Genomic DNA, 13940 nt, shown 5'->3' on the forward strand with positions numbered 1-13940 from the left:
TCTATTGTTGCATACCATTTGGCAGCCTTTGACTCCAGTTCATATTGAAGCTCTAGCATGTCTGGTACGGCAGCACTCAGCGGCGGTGTGACTTCGTTCAGGCCTCGATAGTCCACTGTTAACCGCCACTCTCCGTTAGATTTTTGCACGGGCCATATGGGACTCTTAAAGGGTGAATGAGTCTTACTGATCACTCCTTGACTTTCCAGTTGATGGATCAACTTATGGATGGGAACCAGGGAGTCTCGATTGGTGTGATATTGTTGCCGCTCACTCACTCCCCCCTGGTGGGGTGGGGGAGAGAACCAGAAGAGTAAAGGTGAGAAAACTCGTGGGCTGAGATAAAAACAGTTTAATAGGTAGAGCAAAAAACACTGTGTGGAGAAGCAAAGCAAAAGAAGGAATTCATTCACCACTTCCCGTCGGCAGGCATGTGTTCAGCTATCTGCAGGGAAGCAGGGCTCCATCATGCATAGCGGTTGCTCGGGAAGACAAATGCCACAAATGTCCCCACCTTCCTTCTTCCTCCCCCAGCTTGACATACTGAGCATGATGTCATATGGTATGGAATATCCCTTTGGTCAGTTGGGGTCAGCTGTCCCGGCTGTGTCCCCTCCCAACTTCCCGTGCACCCCCAGCCCACTCACCGGTGGGGTGGGGTGAGGAGCAGAAAAGGCCTTGGTGCTGTGTGAGCCCTGCTCAGCAGTAACTAAACCATCCCTGCTTTATCAACATTGTTTCCAGCCCAAATCCAAAACACAGCCCCATACAATCCAAAACACAGCCCCATACTAGCTGCTATGAGGAAAGTTAACCCTATCCCAGCCAAAACCAGCACAGCTGGTCACCAGAGAGAGGAGATCAGCATCTCCCCCTCCGCTGCCCTCCTTGAGGAAGTTGCAGACTGCGATGAGCTCACCCCTCAGCCTTCTCTTCTCCAAGCTGAAACAAATCAAGTGACCTCAGCCACTGCTCCTAATTATGCCCTCGAGACCTTTCACCACCTTGGTTGCCCTTCCCTTGACACACTTTAATACTTTGGTGTCCTTCTTCTACTGAGGTGCCCCAAACAGCACACAGCACTTGAGGTGGGGCCGTACCAGTGCAGTGCGGAGTGGGACAATCACCTCCCTCCACCAGCTAGCGATGCTGTGCTTGATGCACCCCAGGACACGGGTGGCCCTTTTGGCTGCCACGGCACACTATTGACTCCTATTCAATTTGCCTTGAACCCAAAAACCCCAGATCTCTTTCTGCAGGGCTGCTCTTCAGCCTCTCCTCCCCCAGTTTGTATGTATAACTCGGATTACTGCATCCCAGGTGGAGAATCCAGCTCTTGCTCCTGTTAAATTTGATGTGGTTGGTGATTGCCCAGCTCTCCAGTCTATCCAGTTCTCTCTATAAGGCCTCTCCACCCTCAATCAAATCCAGACCTCCTCCTATTTCACCATCATCTGCAAACTTACTGAATTTATTGTATTACTGTATTCAGGAAGTCATGGTAGGTGGTTAAATCTGCTGGGAAACAGGCACAGGCATAGGACAGTGTAGGAAAGCCTGCGGTGGGGACAGCTGAGAGTCTTGGTGGGTCTGGGACCTCTCAACAACACAAGTGGGGTCCTTGTCCTCTTCCCTGTCACTTCTGCCTCTTCCAAGGAGGTCACCATTTCCTTACAGCCCCAGTGCTTTCTTGCCTCCTCATCCTTCATAGAGGCTGGGAGCTGTGCGACCGCTGTCCTGCACTTGCCATTGCACACCCCACATCCCACTGCTCATAGGAAGAGCCCTGAGCATCCAGTGAGGGACAGGATGCCTTTTGCAAGGTGATGGGGGTCAGGACTAGGTCATCCTCCCTAGAGAAAGACATCAAGGGCCTGCTTGGCATCAGAGCCACCCCCACATTTCATTTGCCACCTCTTATCCATCACCTCTGACTTCCTCTTTCACCAGCCCCCAGGGATGGTCACCTTGTCCAGCGTTCCCTCCGTGGCCTCCAGTGATGGCTCTCGGTTGGGCTCACTAATACCTTCAGAAACCTGGAGGTTTGCTTCTCCTTTTCCTTCTCTAGAGGCCTGATCAATCTTTCAGGATCTGCAGTTCAGGAACTTGGCTCCAGACGGCACTCGAACATTAAAAAAAGCCCTAACAAGCCAATTTTCCTGATTTTCTGTTTTTATGTGGTTCATTTGAGAGCTTTCAGGAGTGTATTCAAGGTGAAAAGAGTTCATCATTCACCAACAGGAAGAAAGAATTTATTCTTTTCCCACTTCCCTTTATTTTTCTGCATAAACCTCAAGTGATAGCAGCAATCTACAACTGATACTGAAAGAGAGCATATCCTAACTGAGGAGGAACAGATATGGAAGTCAAGAGCCTTTATGGCAGAAACTATATGTGCAGTCTTGGTACCTGCCACCAACGCCACCATTTCTATCTTCAACCACGTGCGCCTTACAGCAGTGCTGTACAAACAGAGTCTTCTCAACTAAAGCCTGCAGCTGCGTGTTTCAGCCCCTTGGCACCAATTCCCACTGTTTCACCTGGAGAACGAGCTGCACACAGGCACAGAAGGAAGTTTCTTACTTGCCAACAAACAAAACCAAAGGTAGACATAGTTCAATACAACATAGAAGACATTCCTCACCTGTATATTAAGGCCATCTTACCTCCTCATAAGTCCACTTTCCACAGTGGATAGCCTTAGACCGATGCAAAACACATCATTGTGTGAAGGACACATCCCAAGAGCACCCAAAACACTTTCTGTCCCCTCCCAAGCCCTTGCCCACCTCCCCAGGCCTTTGCAGGGGAGGGAGGTTGGAGAGGTAGCCTTGATGCTGTACCAGCACTGCTAAGCAAGAGCCAAAACAGCGGTGTGGTAGCAACAGCACTGTGGCTACAAATATAAAGCTGAGCACCATGAGGGCTGCTATGGGGAACGTTAACTCCACCCCAGCCAGGGCCAGGACATGGCCAAATCTCCAGGTGTGTCAAGGTCTCTCTGGACTGAAGCTCCAACAGTCCAGCTGTTAAAGCACGTGTGCCAATGGTCATCCTGAGTCGTGGTGCCTCCAACGAGATCAGAACACTACAGATGACAAGAAGACTGCTAGTGTAATGGAGCTGCTAACCAAGGTAGAAAGTACCGTGGTAACCATCTCAGAACCACCAAAGGAGGGTCCAAAGTGAAGCCAAGGCAGGGCCAGTGGGGAAACAGTGAAAAGGAGTTGGATTTTACATGGGAGGGGATAAGGATGATTGAAGAGTAGGGCTTGAGAGATGGGAAAAGAGTGAAAGGGGAATGAAAGGTGAAGCAAAGGGAATGATCAGGGCTGCTTGAGAGAAACCTGTCAAGCAGCCCTGCATCTGAGCAACACTGCCTGGAAGCGGATAAGCAAGCTCCAGCTGCTCTGACCATACTAACATCTGACTTACTTCCATGGTGGTCATGTGGAACTGAAAACTTTCCTGACTCTCATCAAGGAAAGACCCAGAGGGGAAGGAACTGCAGCATCATTTAGTTTTCCACTCTTCTGAATGGGACTCCAGGGGGTCTCTGCTCTGACCTCCTCCTCACAGCAGAAGCAGCTATGGAGTCAGACCACGTTGCTTAAGGCTTTATCCAGTGGAGGCTGAAAGCATCCAAGGACAGAGATGGCACAATGTCTCTGGGAAACCTGCTCTGATGCTTGGATGCCCTCATGGAGAAAATGTTTTTCCTTATCTCCAGCCTGACTAGTCCTTATTTCAACACTTGACTATTGTTGATTATCCTCCTGCCAAAGGTCACGGTGACAAGACTGGTTCCATCTCCCTGAAAACATCCCCACAGTGACTGGCAGGCTGATATTCCTGAGGCCTTCCCTTCTCCAGGCTGAACAAGGACTTGTCCCTCAGTTCCTCCTCCAATGTAAGTCCTCAAGCCCCTGAGCATCTTGGCGGTCTTCCTCTGAACTCGCTCCCGGCTATCAACATGTTCCTTGCTGTAATGGGTTATTTCTGGCCAATAGCCCAGCAGCCACACAGCCGCTCACTCCCTCCTCCCCTGCCACACATGAGGCCCAGAAATTTACATGGTAGTGTACAGATGTTCTAATTTGCTTTCTGTCCTCCAGCACCACCAGGGCCATTTACGCAGAGCTGATCCCCAGCCAGGCAGTCCTCAGCCCCTACCACTGCAGGGCGTTAGTCTGTCCCAGGCACAGGACCTGCCATTTGGCCACCTTCTATCCCATGAAGGTTCTGACAGGACGGTCCTCCCACCTCTCCAGTTTCCCCTCTATGGCATCCCTAGGGCACAGCAATGGTCCTCCCAATTTAGGGTCATCGACAAACAAGGTGAGAGTTGCCTCCTCCAAGTCATAGCTACACGTATGAAACTGCCCAGGTTCAGCAGAGTCCCCTGTGCTGCCCCACATGCCCCAGTATGTCCCATTAGCCTCCAGGTAGACTATGACCCCGTCACCACTGCTCTCTCAGCCTGATCATCCAACTGGTGCTTCACCCATCTGGTTGTCAACCCATCCAGACTGTAAGAACCTAACTTGGGTAGAAGAATATTGAGGGAGACCATGCCACAAGTCTTGCTTAAGCTGAGGTAAACAACATCTACTGTTCTCCCCTCATGCACAAATGCAGCTACATCATCATGAAGGCAATCAAGTCGGTGAGGCATGATTCACCCTTGGTGAGTCCATGCTGACTGCTTTTGGACAAATTCTTCTCTTTCAAGGTCCCAGAAATGTCACCCAAGAGGCCTCTAACTGATGGCACATACCTCACCAAATGAGTACACCTGTACTCGGCGCTGGTGAGGCCGTACCTTGAATACTGTGTTCAGTTTTGGGCCCCTCACTACAAGAAGGACATTGAGGTGCTGGAGTGTGTCCAGAGAAGGGCGAGAAAGCTCCTGAGGTGTCTGGAGCACAAGTCTTATGAGGAGCGGCTGAGGGAACTGGGGTTGTTCAGTCTGCAGAAGAGGAGGCTGAGGGGAGACCTCATTGCTCTCTACAATTACCTGAAAGGGGGTTTCAGAGAGGTGGGTGTTGGCCTCTTCTCCCAAGTGACTAGTGACAGGACAAGAGGAAATGGCCTCAAGTTGCACCAGGGGAGGTTTAGACTCGATATTAGAAAAAATTTCTTTACTGAGAGAGTGGTAAGGCAATGGAATAAGCTGCCCAAGGAAGTGCTGGAGTCACCATCCTTGGAGGTTTTCAAGTAACGTGTGGATGAGGCATTGTGAGACATGGTTTAATGGGCATGGTGGTGTTTGTAGGTTGATGGTTGGACTTGATGATCTTACAGGTCTTTTCCAACCTTAGTGATTCTGTGATTCTGTGATTCTGTGAAGTGAGCTTGTACAGCCTGGGGTTCCCTGGGCTGCACTTTTGGCCTCCTTCCAAGAGGGGTGCACCATTGCTTTGTCCTCACTCACAAGAGACCTCTACCAATCCCATGACCTTTCAAAAGGCATATTCCAAGGAAATGCTGACCTTCCCCTGTAACAACAGTACCACTCTTCTGCCTGTCCTACGCTGTATTTCATTTCTCTGATCTTTCATAGACATTCCCCTGCCCTGATACAAAGACCATTTCTAAAGTCGTCGTTTCAGATGCAGACTGCCTGGGCAAAGGCCCTTTCCATTATTCTCCAGTTTTCTCCTTCCCTTTCTCTTTGTTCGTTCTGGTACCTCTCACCTACGCTGCTGCTGCTTTGAGCTTCAGGGACTAAAAGCCGTCCTGTCCTTCAGTAGTCTAATTGTCTCTCTTTAAGAGCCAACTCTTTAATTATGTTGATATTTACTTTTTTGTATCTCCCTATCTAAAGCATTTCTCATGAGATTATCCCTTGTAGAAAGTCAGCCTCATGAGACCTATCTTCTACTTTATGTGTGGTTGAGGAGTGCGTTTTAATGTTTATGAAACTTTTCCTTGCTTTCCTTCTCTTTGCTTGCAAAGAGGAACATTCCCTCTGTGCCGGTGTGCAGGCAGTTCTCTAAGGAAAGCAGGTGGGAGGTGGTGCAATGGCTCTGTAACATTCAGCTCCCTGAGTCCTGAGAAGTCTGACGGAAGGCAAAGTGAGGCAAGTCCCAGGTGGCCAAGGACAGAAATGGTGGGGCTGGGGAGGTGAGGAGCAAGGGTGTCCATGCAGTGTCAGGCCTCAAGGGACTGCTTTTCCTCCTCGACACTCTGGGTCAATATCAACTGGAGAATGCTGCTGTCACCTCTTCTTTAAACTGAAAGGAATAAAATGTAACATTTTAAAAAATGTATTTTTTATTAGGGGCACTTTGAAATCTTCCTCTTTAACTGCACTATGAAATGATTCCAATTAGCTGTACAAGTCTTGAAGACTTGAAGAAAGTGACATGCAGGGAAATAGCTCCGTAGGGCTTTCTGTGTTTTAATGAGCCCCACAGTGTATTTGGGCCTGTAATCCATGAACCTCTGATGATGAGAGTGATCAAGCCTCTCAAGAAGTCAAAGGCAGAAGCAAAAGCTAAAGAACCTTGAAGCATTAATGGGTCCCACTGAGGGCCATTACTGACAGAGCCTCCCCAGGGACTCGTTAGAGCCGATAACTGGAGGCTGTGATTGCAGGGAGGCAAAGGCACTGTGCAGGTGGCTGTAATGCTGAGAAAGCCCTTGGATTGTTAGATGAAGCAGAAAGGCCAAACCCTGAGCCCCAGGCCCTGGGCAGGCAGAGCTGGTCCCTCACGTGTGGCTCAGGGCTGAGGGTGTCCAGTTAGTGCCAGGGGAGGGGCTCGCTTTGTGGATTAGGGTTTGTGTAGGGCTGTGGGGAGGGTGAGGGTCAAGGCTAGCATTTAATGGCAGGGATACAGGCTGGGAATTGGAGTGAGAAACAGGGTAGGAGGAGGAGTTTCTGGTTTGGGCTTTGGTTTAGAGGTAAGGTTTGAGGTTAGGGATTAGAGCAGTGGGTTCCTGTCAGGGTGAAGGGTGCCATTTTGGGGTAGGGTTAGGGCTTCAGGTTACTGCTTAGAAAGAGGGTAAAGGCCTCACGTGAATGTTTTCTCAGTCAGTATCACGGTGGCATCAAAATTACCCTAACGCATCTTTCCTCTTCAAAACCTTTCATCTCTCTTGGCCAAACCTCTCTTCCCTCCCCCAAATCTTGTCCCAGCTCCCCCTGACCTCCCCAAATCTGTCATCTTGTTGGGGGCAGCATTGCAATGGCTTTCGAGACCTCAGAGTATCTGTATTCCCACCGCTGGCTGCTCAGACCTGACCTCACAGCCAGCACCCAAGGGGACACAACATGTTGCTGTGCTGGAGAGGCCTCGTCACAGCTCTGCCCAGCGGCGCTGAAGGCAGGCGATGTCTTCCACCACCCCGAGGTACCCTGCCTGCCTACCAGCTCAGGCTCCAGAAGGGCTCCCAGATGTCATGGGATTCATTTCCCACGTGGGTGCTTCAGCTCCAAAGGACAGCGACCACCTCTGTGTGGGTAACTGAATCCAGTAGATTTTCAGGAGAAAACTGGAAACCTCTGCAGAAAAGAACTCGATGTAATACCTGGAAAAATCTTCCTTTCCAGCATGGCTGGCTTTTCATGAAGTTTCATGATTTTCTTCATAGTTTTTTATTAATAGCAGCAAGGGCAGGTACGGGCAAGCTGATTACACTCCCTCGCTCTCTGTGAGTGGTTTTATGCAGCCCCTCACCAAAATAAATTTTCTTATCATTTCTTCAATTGGAGAAGCATTGCTCAGAAGAACTTCTGTCTTTATACTGGCACATTTCATCTTTACTTCTGCCTCTCTGTCTTTTCTCCTTCCTCTGCCTTTTCTGTCTCCAAGGAAAAGACTCACTGCATGACAGAATAACTCAGGTTGGAAGAGATTTAACCATTGTCTTGTCCATCTCTCCTGCTCGAGGCAGGAGATGCTCACCCTGATGGCTCAGCCCTGGGTATGTCCCTCAGTGACACTCACCATCCCCACTGTCACTAGACACACCCAGAGATCAGTTCAAAATCCATCCCTTGGTCTCTAAGAGGTCATAATGTGACAAGGAGGTTTTTGCTCCCATATCCGTGGATCAATGGGCCCTTTTGGACTCTTGTTCTGCTTGATAGCAGCTTTGGAAGAAGAGCCAACCATGCAGGAAGCGTTCAGGGGAGACCCCATTTTACTACAGAGCTAGTGTGAGAGAGTCAGATATGAGCCAGAGTTACACAAATTTTTCTGAGGTGGCCAGATGAGAGAGAGCACGTTCCTGCCTCAGGTGTAGTGGGACAAATTCAAACAGTCATGCAGGAAAATGACAGGGAGAAATAACAACAACAAAACCAGCAACAGAGTGAATAAACAAAGCTCTAACACATTACAGGATGCACTGGGAATCATGTGTGAAGGAGATGGCAGGTCTCAGCTGTTGAAAAGTGTCCGTGAAAACCATTTCTTGATGGCATCCTTGAGCTCCTGGTTCCTCATGCTGTAGATGAGGGGGTTCACTGCTGGAGGCACCACTGAGTACAGAATTGCCACCACAAGGTCCAGGGATGGGGAGGAGATGGAGGGGGGCTTCAGGTAGGAAAACATGATGGTGCTGAGGAACAGGGACACCACAGCCACGTGAGGGAGGCACGTGGAAAAGGCTTTGTGCCGTCCCTGCTCAGAGGGGATCCTCAGCACGGCCCTCAAGATCTGCACATAGGACAGCACAATGAAAACAAAACACCCAAAACTAAAACAAGCACCAACCACAAGAAGCCCAACTACCCTGAGGTAGGCGTCTGAGCAGGAGAGCTTGAGGATCTGTGGGATTTCACAGAAGAACTGGTCCAAGGCATTACCTTGGCAGAGTGGTAGTGAAAATGTATTGGCTGTGTGCAGCACAGCATTGAGCAACCCACTGCCCCAGGCAGCTGCTGCCATGTGGACACAAGCTCTGCTGCCCAGGAGGGTCCCGTAGTGCAGGGGTTTGCAGATGGCAATGTAGCGGTCGTAGGCCATGATGGTGAGAAGAGAAAACTCTGCTGCACTGAGAAAGAGAAACAGAAATACCTGGGCAGCACATCCTGAGTAGGAAATGGCCCCGGTGTGCCAGAGGGAATTGGCCATGGCTTTGGGGAGAGTGGTGGAGATGGAGCCCAGGTCGATGAAAGAAAGGTTGAGGAGGAAGAAGTACATGGGGCTGTGGAGGTGGTGGTCGCAGACTATGGCGGTGATGATGAGGCCATTGCCCAGGAGGGCAGCCAGGTAGATGCCCAGGAAGAGGCAGAAGTGCAAGAGCTGCAGCTCCTGTGTGTGTGTGAATGCCAGGAGGAGGAACTGGGTGATGGAGCTGCTGTTGGACATTTTCTTCCTCCAGGCATGGGGACCTGTGCAAGGAGAAAAAGGCAGTGACAAGTTGAGAAGGACTTCTCTGATGAAAAACCTATGCCATTTCCCATAGAAATCCCCCTCCCTCAGCTGAATGAGGACTGAGTCAGCTCATTCCCCAACCCCACCAACTGAGCGACATGGTGCCTCACAGTTTAAAAAAAACTGAGGCACCTACCTGCCTTGAAGACATACCTGGCGCAGTGTCCCCCCAAACAGAAGCTGACCTTCACCCTCCACACCAACTCCTGAGATTTGAGAGCACCACAGGCAGGTGTAGAAATACATAATATGTCTGTGGTCTGAAAAACTGAAGCAAGGAGAGAAAGGCTGTTGGGCAGGCAGTGAAGCCGTCCCCTTACCCAGCCGTGCTCTCCACCTCACAGATAGCAACACTGCAGGGCACTTGTTTTTAGCATATTTGTTGTGTATCGACTGTAGGACACATGCACTGGTCCTACGCTGGAGGTCCAGCTGCTGAGGAGGTGAACAACCCTCTGCAAATGTCCCCAGAGTGATCTGGAGCTGTGATCAGCTCTGACCCACACAGCACCCTCTCAACAGCAGAAGGACCCTGCCATTGCACTGGTCTCTCCTTCCACCCCCAGCTTCTCCCCACAGCGCCGTGGGGAGCTCCCCGGGCAGGCTGAGTGCTGACCCTGGCAGGCGGCAGAGTCCCTGCCCCAGCACCCAGCCCCGGGGGTGCAGGGACCCTGCTCGGAAGGACAGCCCTGGGCACCCCTGGCTGCACACCCACCTTCACACCCTGCAGCCGTCCCTGGCAGAAGGCAGCCCTCATGCCCTGTCCCTCTGATGGTGCAGCAGGGAAGCCCTGCTCTGGGGCACCTCCTCCTCCTCTATACAGGAGTGAGATTCCTGGGTACCATGCCAGCTTTACGAGAGCCCTCCACGAACTGCAGCTGCATTGCCCTGCACCCAGAGACCTACCGTGTCAAGGGCTGTGAAGATTTCTCCTACTTTGCGCTCTCAGCATCCTCCCCCTCCAGACTGCCTTTAAACCCTTCGCTGCCTCACTCCTCTCCCCTCGGTGCCTGCAGGCAGTGCCCTCAGCCCTGCTGCGCTCTGCAGAGGAGCTGCTCCTGGGCAGAGCTGTCTCTCCGCAGTGCTGCCCGCTTGCCATGAGCTCCCTCTGTCCCAGGAGCCCGGCACAGCCTCGCAGCAGAGGACCATCTCAAGGTGTTTTAATGACCCCTCGGGTGGGTTTGGTGCCCAGTCCATGAACCTCAGACAATGACAGGGAGTTGAAGAAACCTCTCAAGAAGTCAGTGTCTGATGCAATCTCCACTGTTTCTTGCAGTGTTAATGGGTCCCACGGAGGGACATTGCTGACAAAGCCTCCCCAGGGGCTGCTTAGAGCAGAAAACTCCAGGCAGTGATGACAGGTAGGCAAAGGCAATGTGAAGGAAGAGATTCTGAGTAACCCTGGATGTGTTACCTAAAGGCAAAGGGCCAAGCTCTGACCCCCAGCCCCTGGGAAGGGAGATCCAGTCCCTCACACATTGCTCAGGGCTCTTCCTGGGGCGGTGTGATGTGGGGATGGGCAATGCCCAGGGCAGGACTACGGTAGGATACCTCCCAGGCTCCCAGGTGGGGAGGGGGAGGCAATGAGCCCCGAGTGCTGTAAGGACAAGGTGCTTCCTCATAGGTGTCAGTGGCAGAGACAACAGCCACAGGCGAGGAGGGAAAGAGCTGATCTCTGTTGGGGGCTTTTCCGACTTTCTCCATCCCTCTCTCATCTCCACCATTGGCTGTCCTACGGTCTCCCACACCTGCACCTCTCTCTGCAGGCTGTAGACATCCACCCTGCTACCCCACCTGGCTCTCACCTGAGCATCTTCCTTTACTGATATCTCTCCATCCTTCCTCGTTGTCCCTTGCAACACAAAGCCTTGGGTTGATCCAGTCTCCTTCTGGGTGACTTCTTACACCACAGCACTGCCCTTCGATTGACATTTCTCTTTCCTTGTGTCCAGTCTGGACCTCTCCAGCTGCACTTTGTTCTATAAGTTCTTTCTCATGCCATTTCCCACTATGAAGAAAAGCACCATCATCTCTGAAACCACCTTTCCAGCAGTCTCAGGCTAATCCTATACTGCTCTGAGCCTCTCTGCCACTGGGTCAGTGCTGCCCAGGTCCCTCAGCCGCCCCACACAGATCATATGCACCCGGTCCCATACCCCATCTTGGCAGACCTGCACTCGACACTCTCTAGTTCCTCCTGACTTCTCCAAACTGGGGAGCCGCCCTCTGGGACATACCCATGTGTGTGGAGCCACACCAGTGCTGAGTCAAGGGGGATGATCTCTCAAGTTGTCTGGGTGGCCCACACTCCTCCTAACACAGCCCCACGTGCAGCTGCCCTTGTTCATAGGGACCATACGCTACTGGTTGTAGGGTACCCCTCGTAGTGCCCAGGCCCTTCTCCTCAGCTGCTCACGTCCCAGCCTGTCCTGATGTATGGGGTTATTCTCCCCTCGCCCCCCACCACTGCAGCTCGGATGCAGAAATGTTGAACCATACAACTGTCACAGAGTTCCTTCTCTTGGGCTTCCCCTCCCTCCACCATCAGGAGTCCCTCATGGCAATCGCTCTCCTGGCTTCGCACCTGGTGATCTTAGGGACAAACCTGCTGATCATTCCCTCATTCTGTCTGAAGGAGACCTCCACAGTCCCACGTACTTTTCCCTCTGTAACCTCTCCTGTTTGGAGGTTTTCATCACCATATCCATCATACCCAAAGACGTAGGAAACTTGTGCATGGCCAGCAAAGCCATATCCTGCCCAGGCTGCTTAACTCAGTGCTACTTCTGTTCCCTTCTGGGCTGCATCTTCATGTATGTCCAGCCTTCAAGTCACCACATTTCCTGAAACAAGGCAGTGGCCCTTCTCAACACAGTGCCAACTCCTTTGATGAGTCCCTTTTGTTTTCAGCCTCAGGAACCAGCTGATGAAAGATGCTCTCAAGGCAGGTTTCAAAAGAAGTGGGATAATCTTCAGAAACCACTTTTCCACCTGAGGAGAGGTGTTGTAAGTGGATTTTGAAAGGGGAGAGGGGTGGGGAGGGCAAACACATGGTTATGATGCATCTGCAGAAATGAGACCTCTCTTTCTTAGCAGTGTAAGATCTCCTTAATCGAATATCACACCAGACTCTCTTCTGCAACACGTCATCATAAGATGACCCTGCATAGCAATGCCTTTCAAATGACCTACAAGCACTTTACAAACCCTGGTGAATACCACAGTGGCATTTTCTAAGCGTGCAAACCAAGACAGAGAGCAACAAGCAGAGGACTTCATCCCTCCATGGCACACCCAATTCTCAACAAGCTTCGCCCTCGTCCGGTTCTCATGCAACTGCGCCTTCCTTCTAAATCTGGTTTCCTGATTATTTTGGTGACAGATCTTTGCTGAACCTCTTAGTCTTTAGGAAATGACAGGACATAGGTGGAACACAATGAAGAGAACAATAACAGCTTAATTTTTCCACCAAGTGGATAATACATCTCCGTTAACGTCCTGGTCAGAACAAAAACATGCCTGAAATTCAGTCCAGTTGAACTGTTGAGAATGACCTCTCTTCTAATTTGGTCCCGAATCTAGAATATTGGTCAGGAATGTAGGTTTGAGTAACAGTGCACCTGTCTCCATATCACTCATGTTTGGTGAAATAAATGTCCAGTCCTTGACACAATGCTCCCAGAGCCAATACTTCAGCTAATCCAGCACATTCAGTGGAATTAGCTTGTTCAGACATAGACTTTTATAACTTTAATGTCTAAAAAGATGAGTTCATTCTCTGGCCTCCTTTGATAGCGGGGAAGGATCAGCACTCTAGAAGGTGATATCATCTCCTCCTACAGTGGTCTTCAGGAGAACTGTACTTAGCATCGACTTGGCAGCTTAGTTTTCCCATAGGGAATGCCAAGTGCCCTGAGCCACATACCGGGCAACGTGTGGTCGTTTGCAGAAGAGATGGACTCTTGCTCAGCGGGGCCATCCTTTGAAGACATGAGGGTTACAACTGTACCTTAAAGTCTCTCCCAAATTAAAAGGAAACCTCTCCTCTTCTCTAATCCCTGTCACAGTGTTGACATTTTGTGCCAGTGGCTCTTGGCACAGTGGCAGCTATGAAGTGAGACCATGTGTCTTGGTACAGTCCTGTCCTGCCTGTCTTCTCATTCCAGCTCCTCTTTCCTTAGATACCCTCTCTGTGTCCTGGACACTGCTGAACCCAGATACAGGCAGCGTGGTGGTCAGTGCAGTCAGAGCTGTGGGGCATACGCTAATGGGCACTCACACACCTCAGTGGACAGGCAGAGGTTGGGGCAGAGTGTATGGGGCCAGGGTGCCAAGACATGTCCCTTATGTTCTCAACTCTCTTAATCTCTCGCTGTCTCTTTCTCCATCTTGCGCGTATCTTAGGGATCCATCTCAATCCCTCAGCTCTCTCACAGTTGTCTCTCAGCCATCTACATGGGATGTGATTTAGAGCGAGCAGTGAATCTGAGGCACCCTCCCCATGGAAGCACCTTCAGGAACAACGCACCCCAGTGTAGGTGGGGTGAATGACTG

General features: G+C 50.9%; 1 protein-coding gene across 1 annotated transcript; it reads right to left on the bottom strand.

Moving 5' to 3' along the window:
• Positions 1-8387: 8387 nt before the first annotated feature.
• LOC132321462 (olfactory receptor 14A16-like) lies at positions 8388-9332 on the bottom strand. The gene has a single exon (XM_059834957.1). It carries the CDS (start codon positions 9318-9320, stop codon positions 8388-8390), a length of 933 nt encoding a protein of 310 aa, XP_059690940.1. The 5' UTR covers positions 9321-9332.
• Between the last annotated feature and the right edge of the window lie 4608 nt (positions 9333-13940).

The sequence above is a fragment of the Gavia stellata genome, unplaced genomic scaffold (assembly GCF_030936135.1).
Source record: "Gavia stellata isolate bGavSte3 unplaced genomic scaffold, bGavSte3.hap2 HAP2_SCAFFOLD_42, whole genome shotgun sequence".
In the NCBI taxonomy this organism is placed as follows: Eukaryota; Metazoa; Chordata; class Aves; order Gaviiformes; family Gaviidae; genus Gavia; species Gavia stellata.

Excerpts from the sequence above, each read along its gene's own strand:
- LOC132321462 (XM_059834957.1), bottom strand. The coding sequence starts at position 9,320 with ATGTCCAACAGCAGCTCCATCACCCAGTTCCTCCTCCTGGCATTCACA.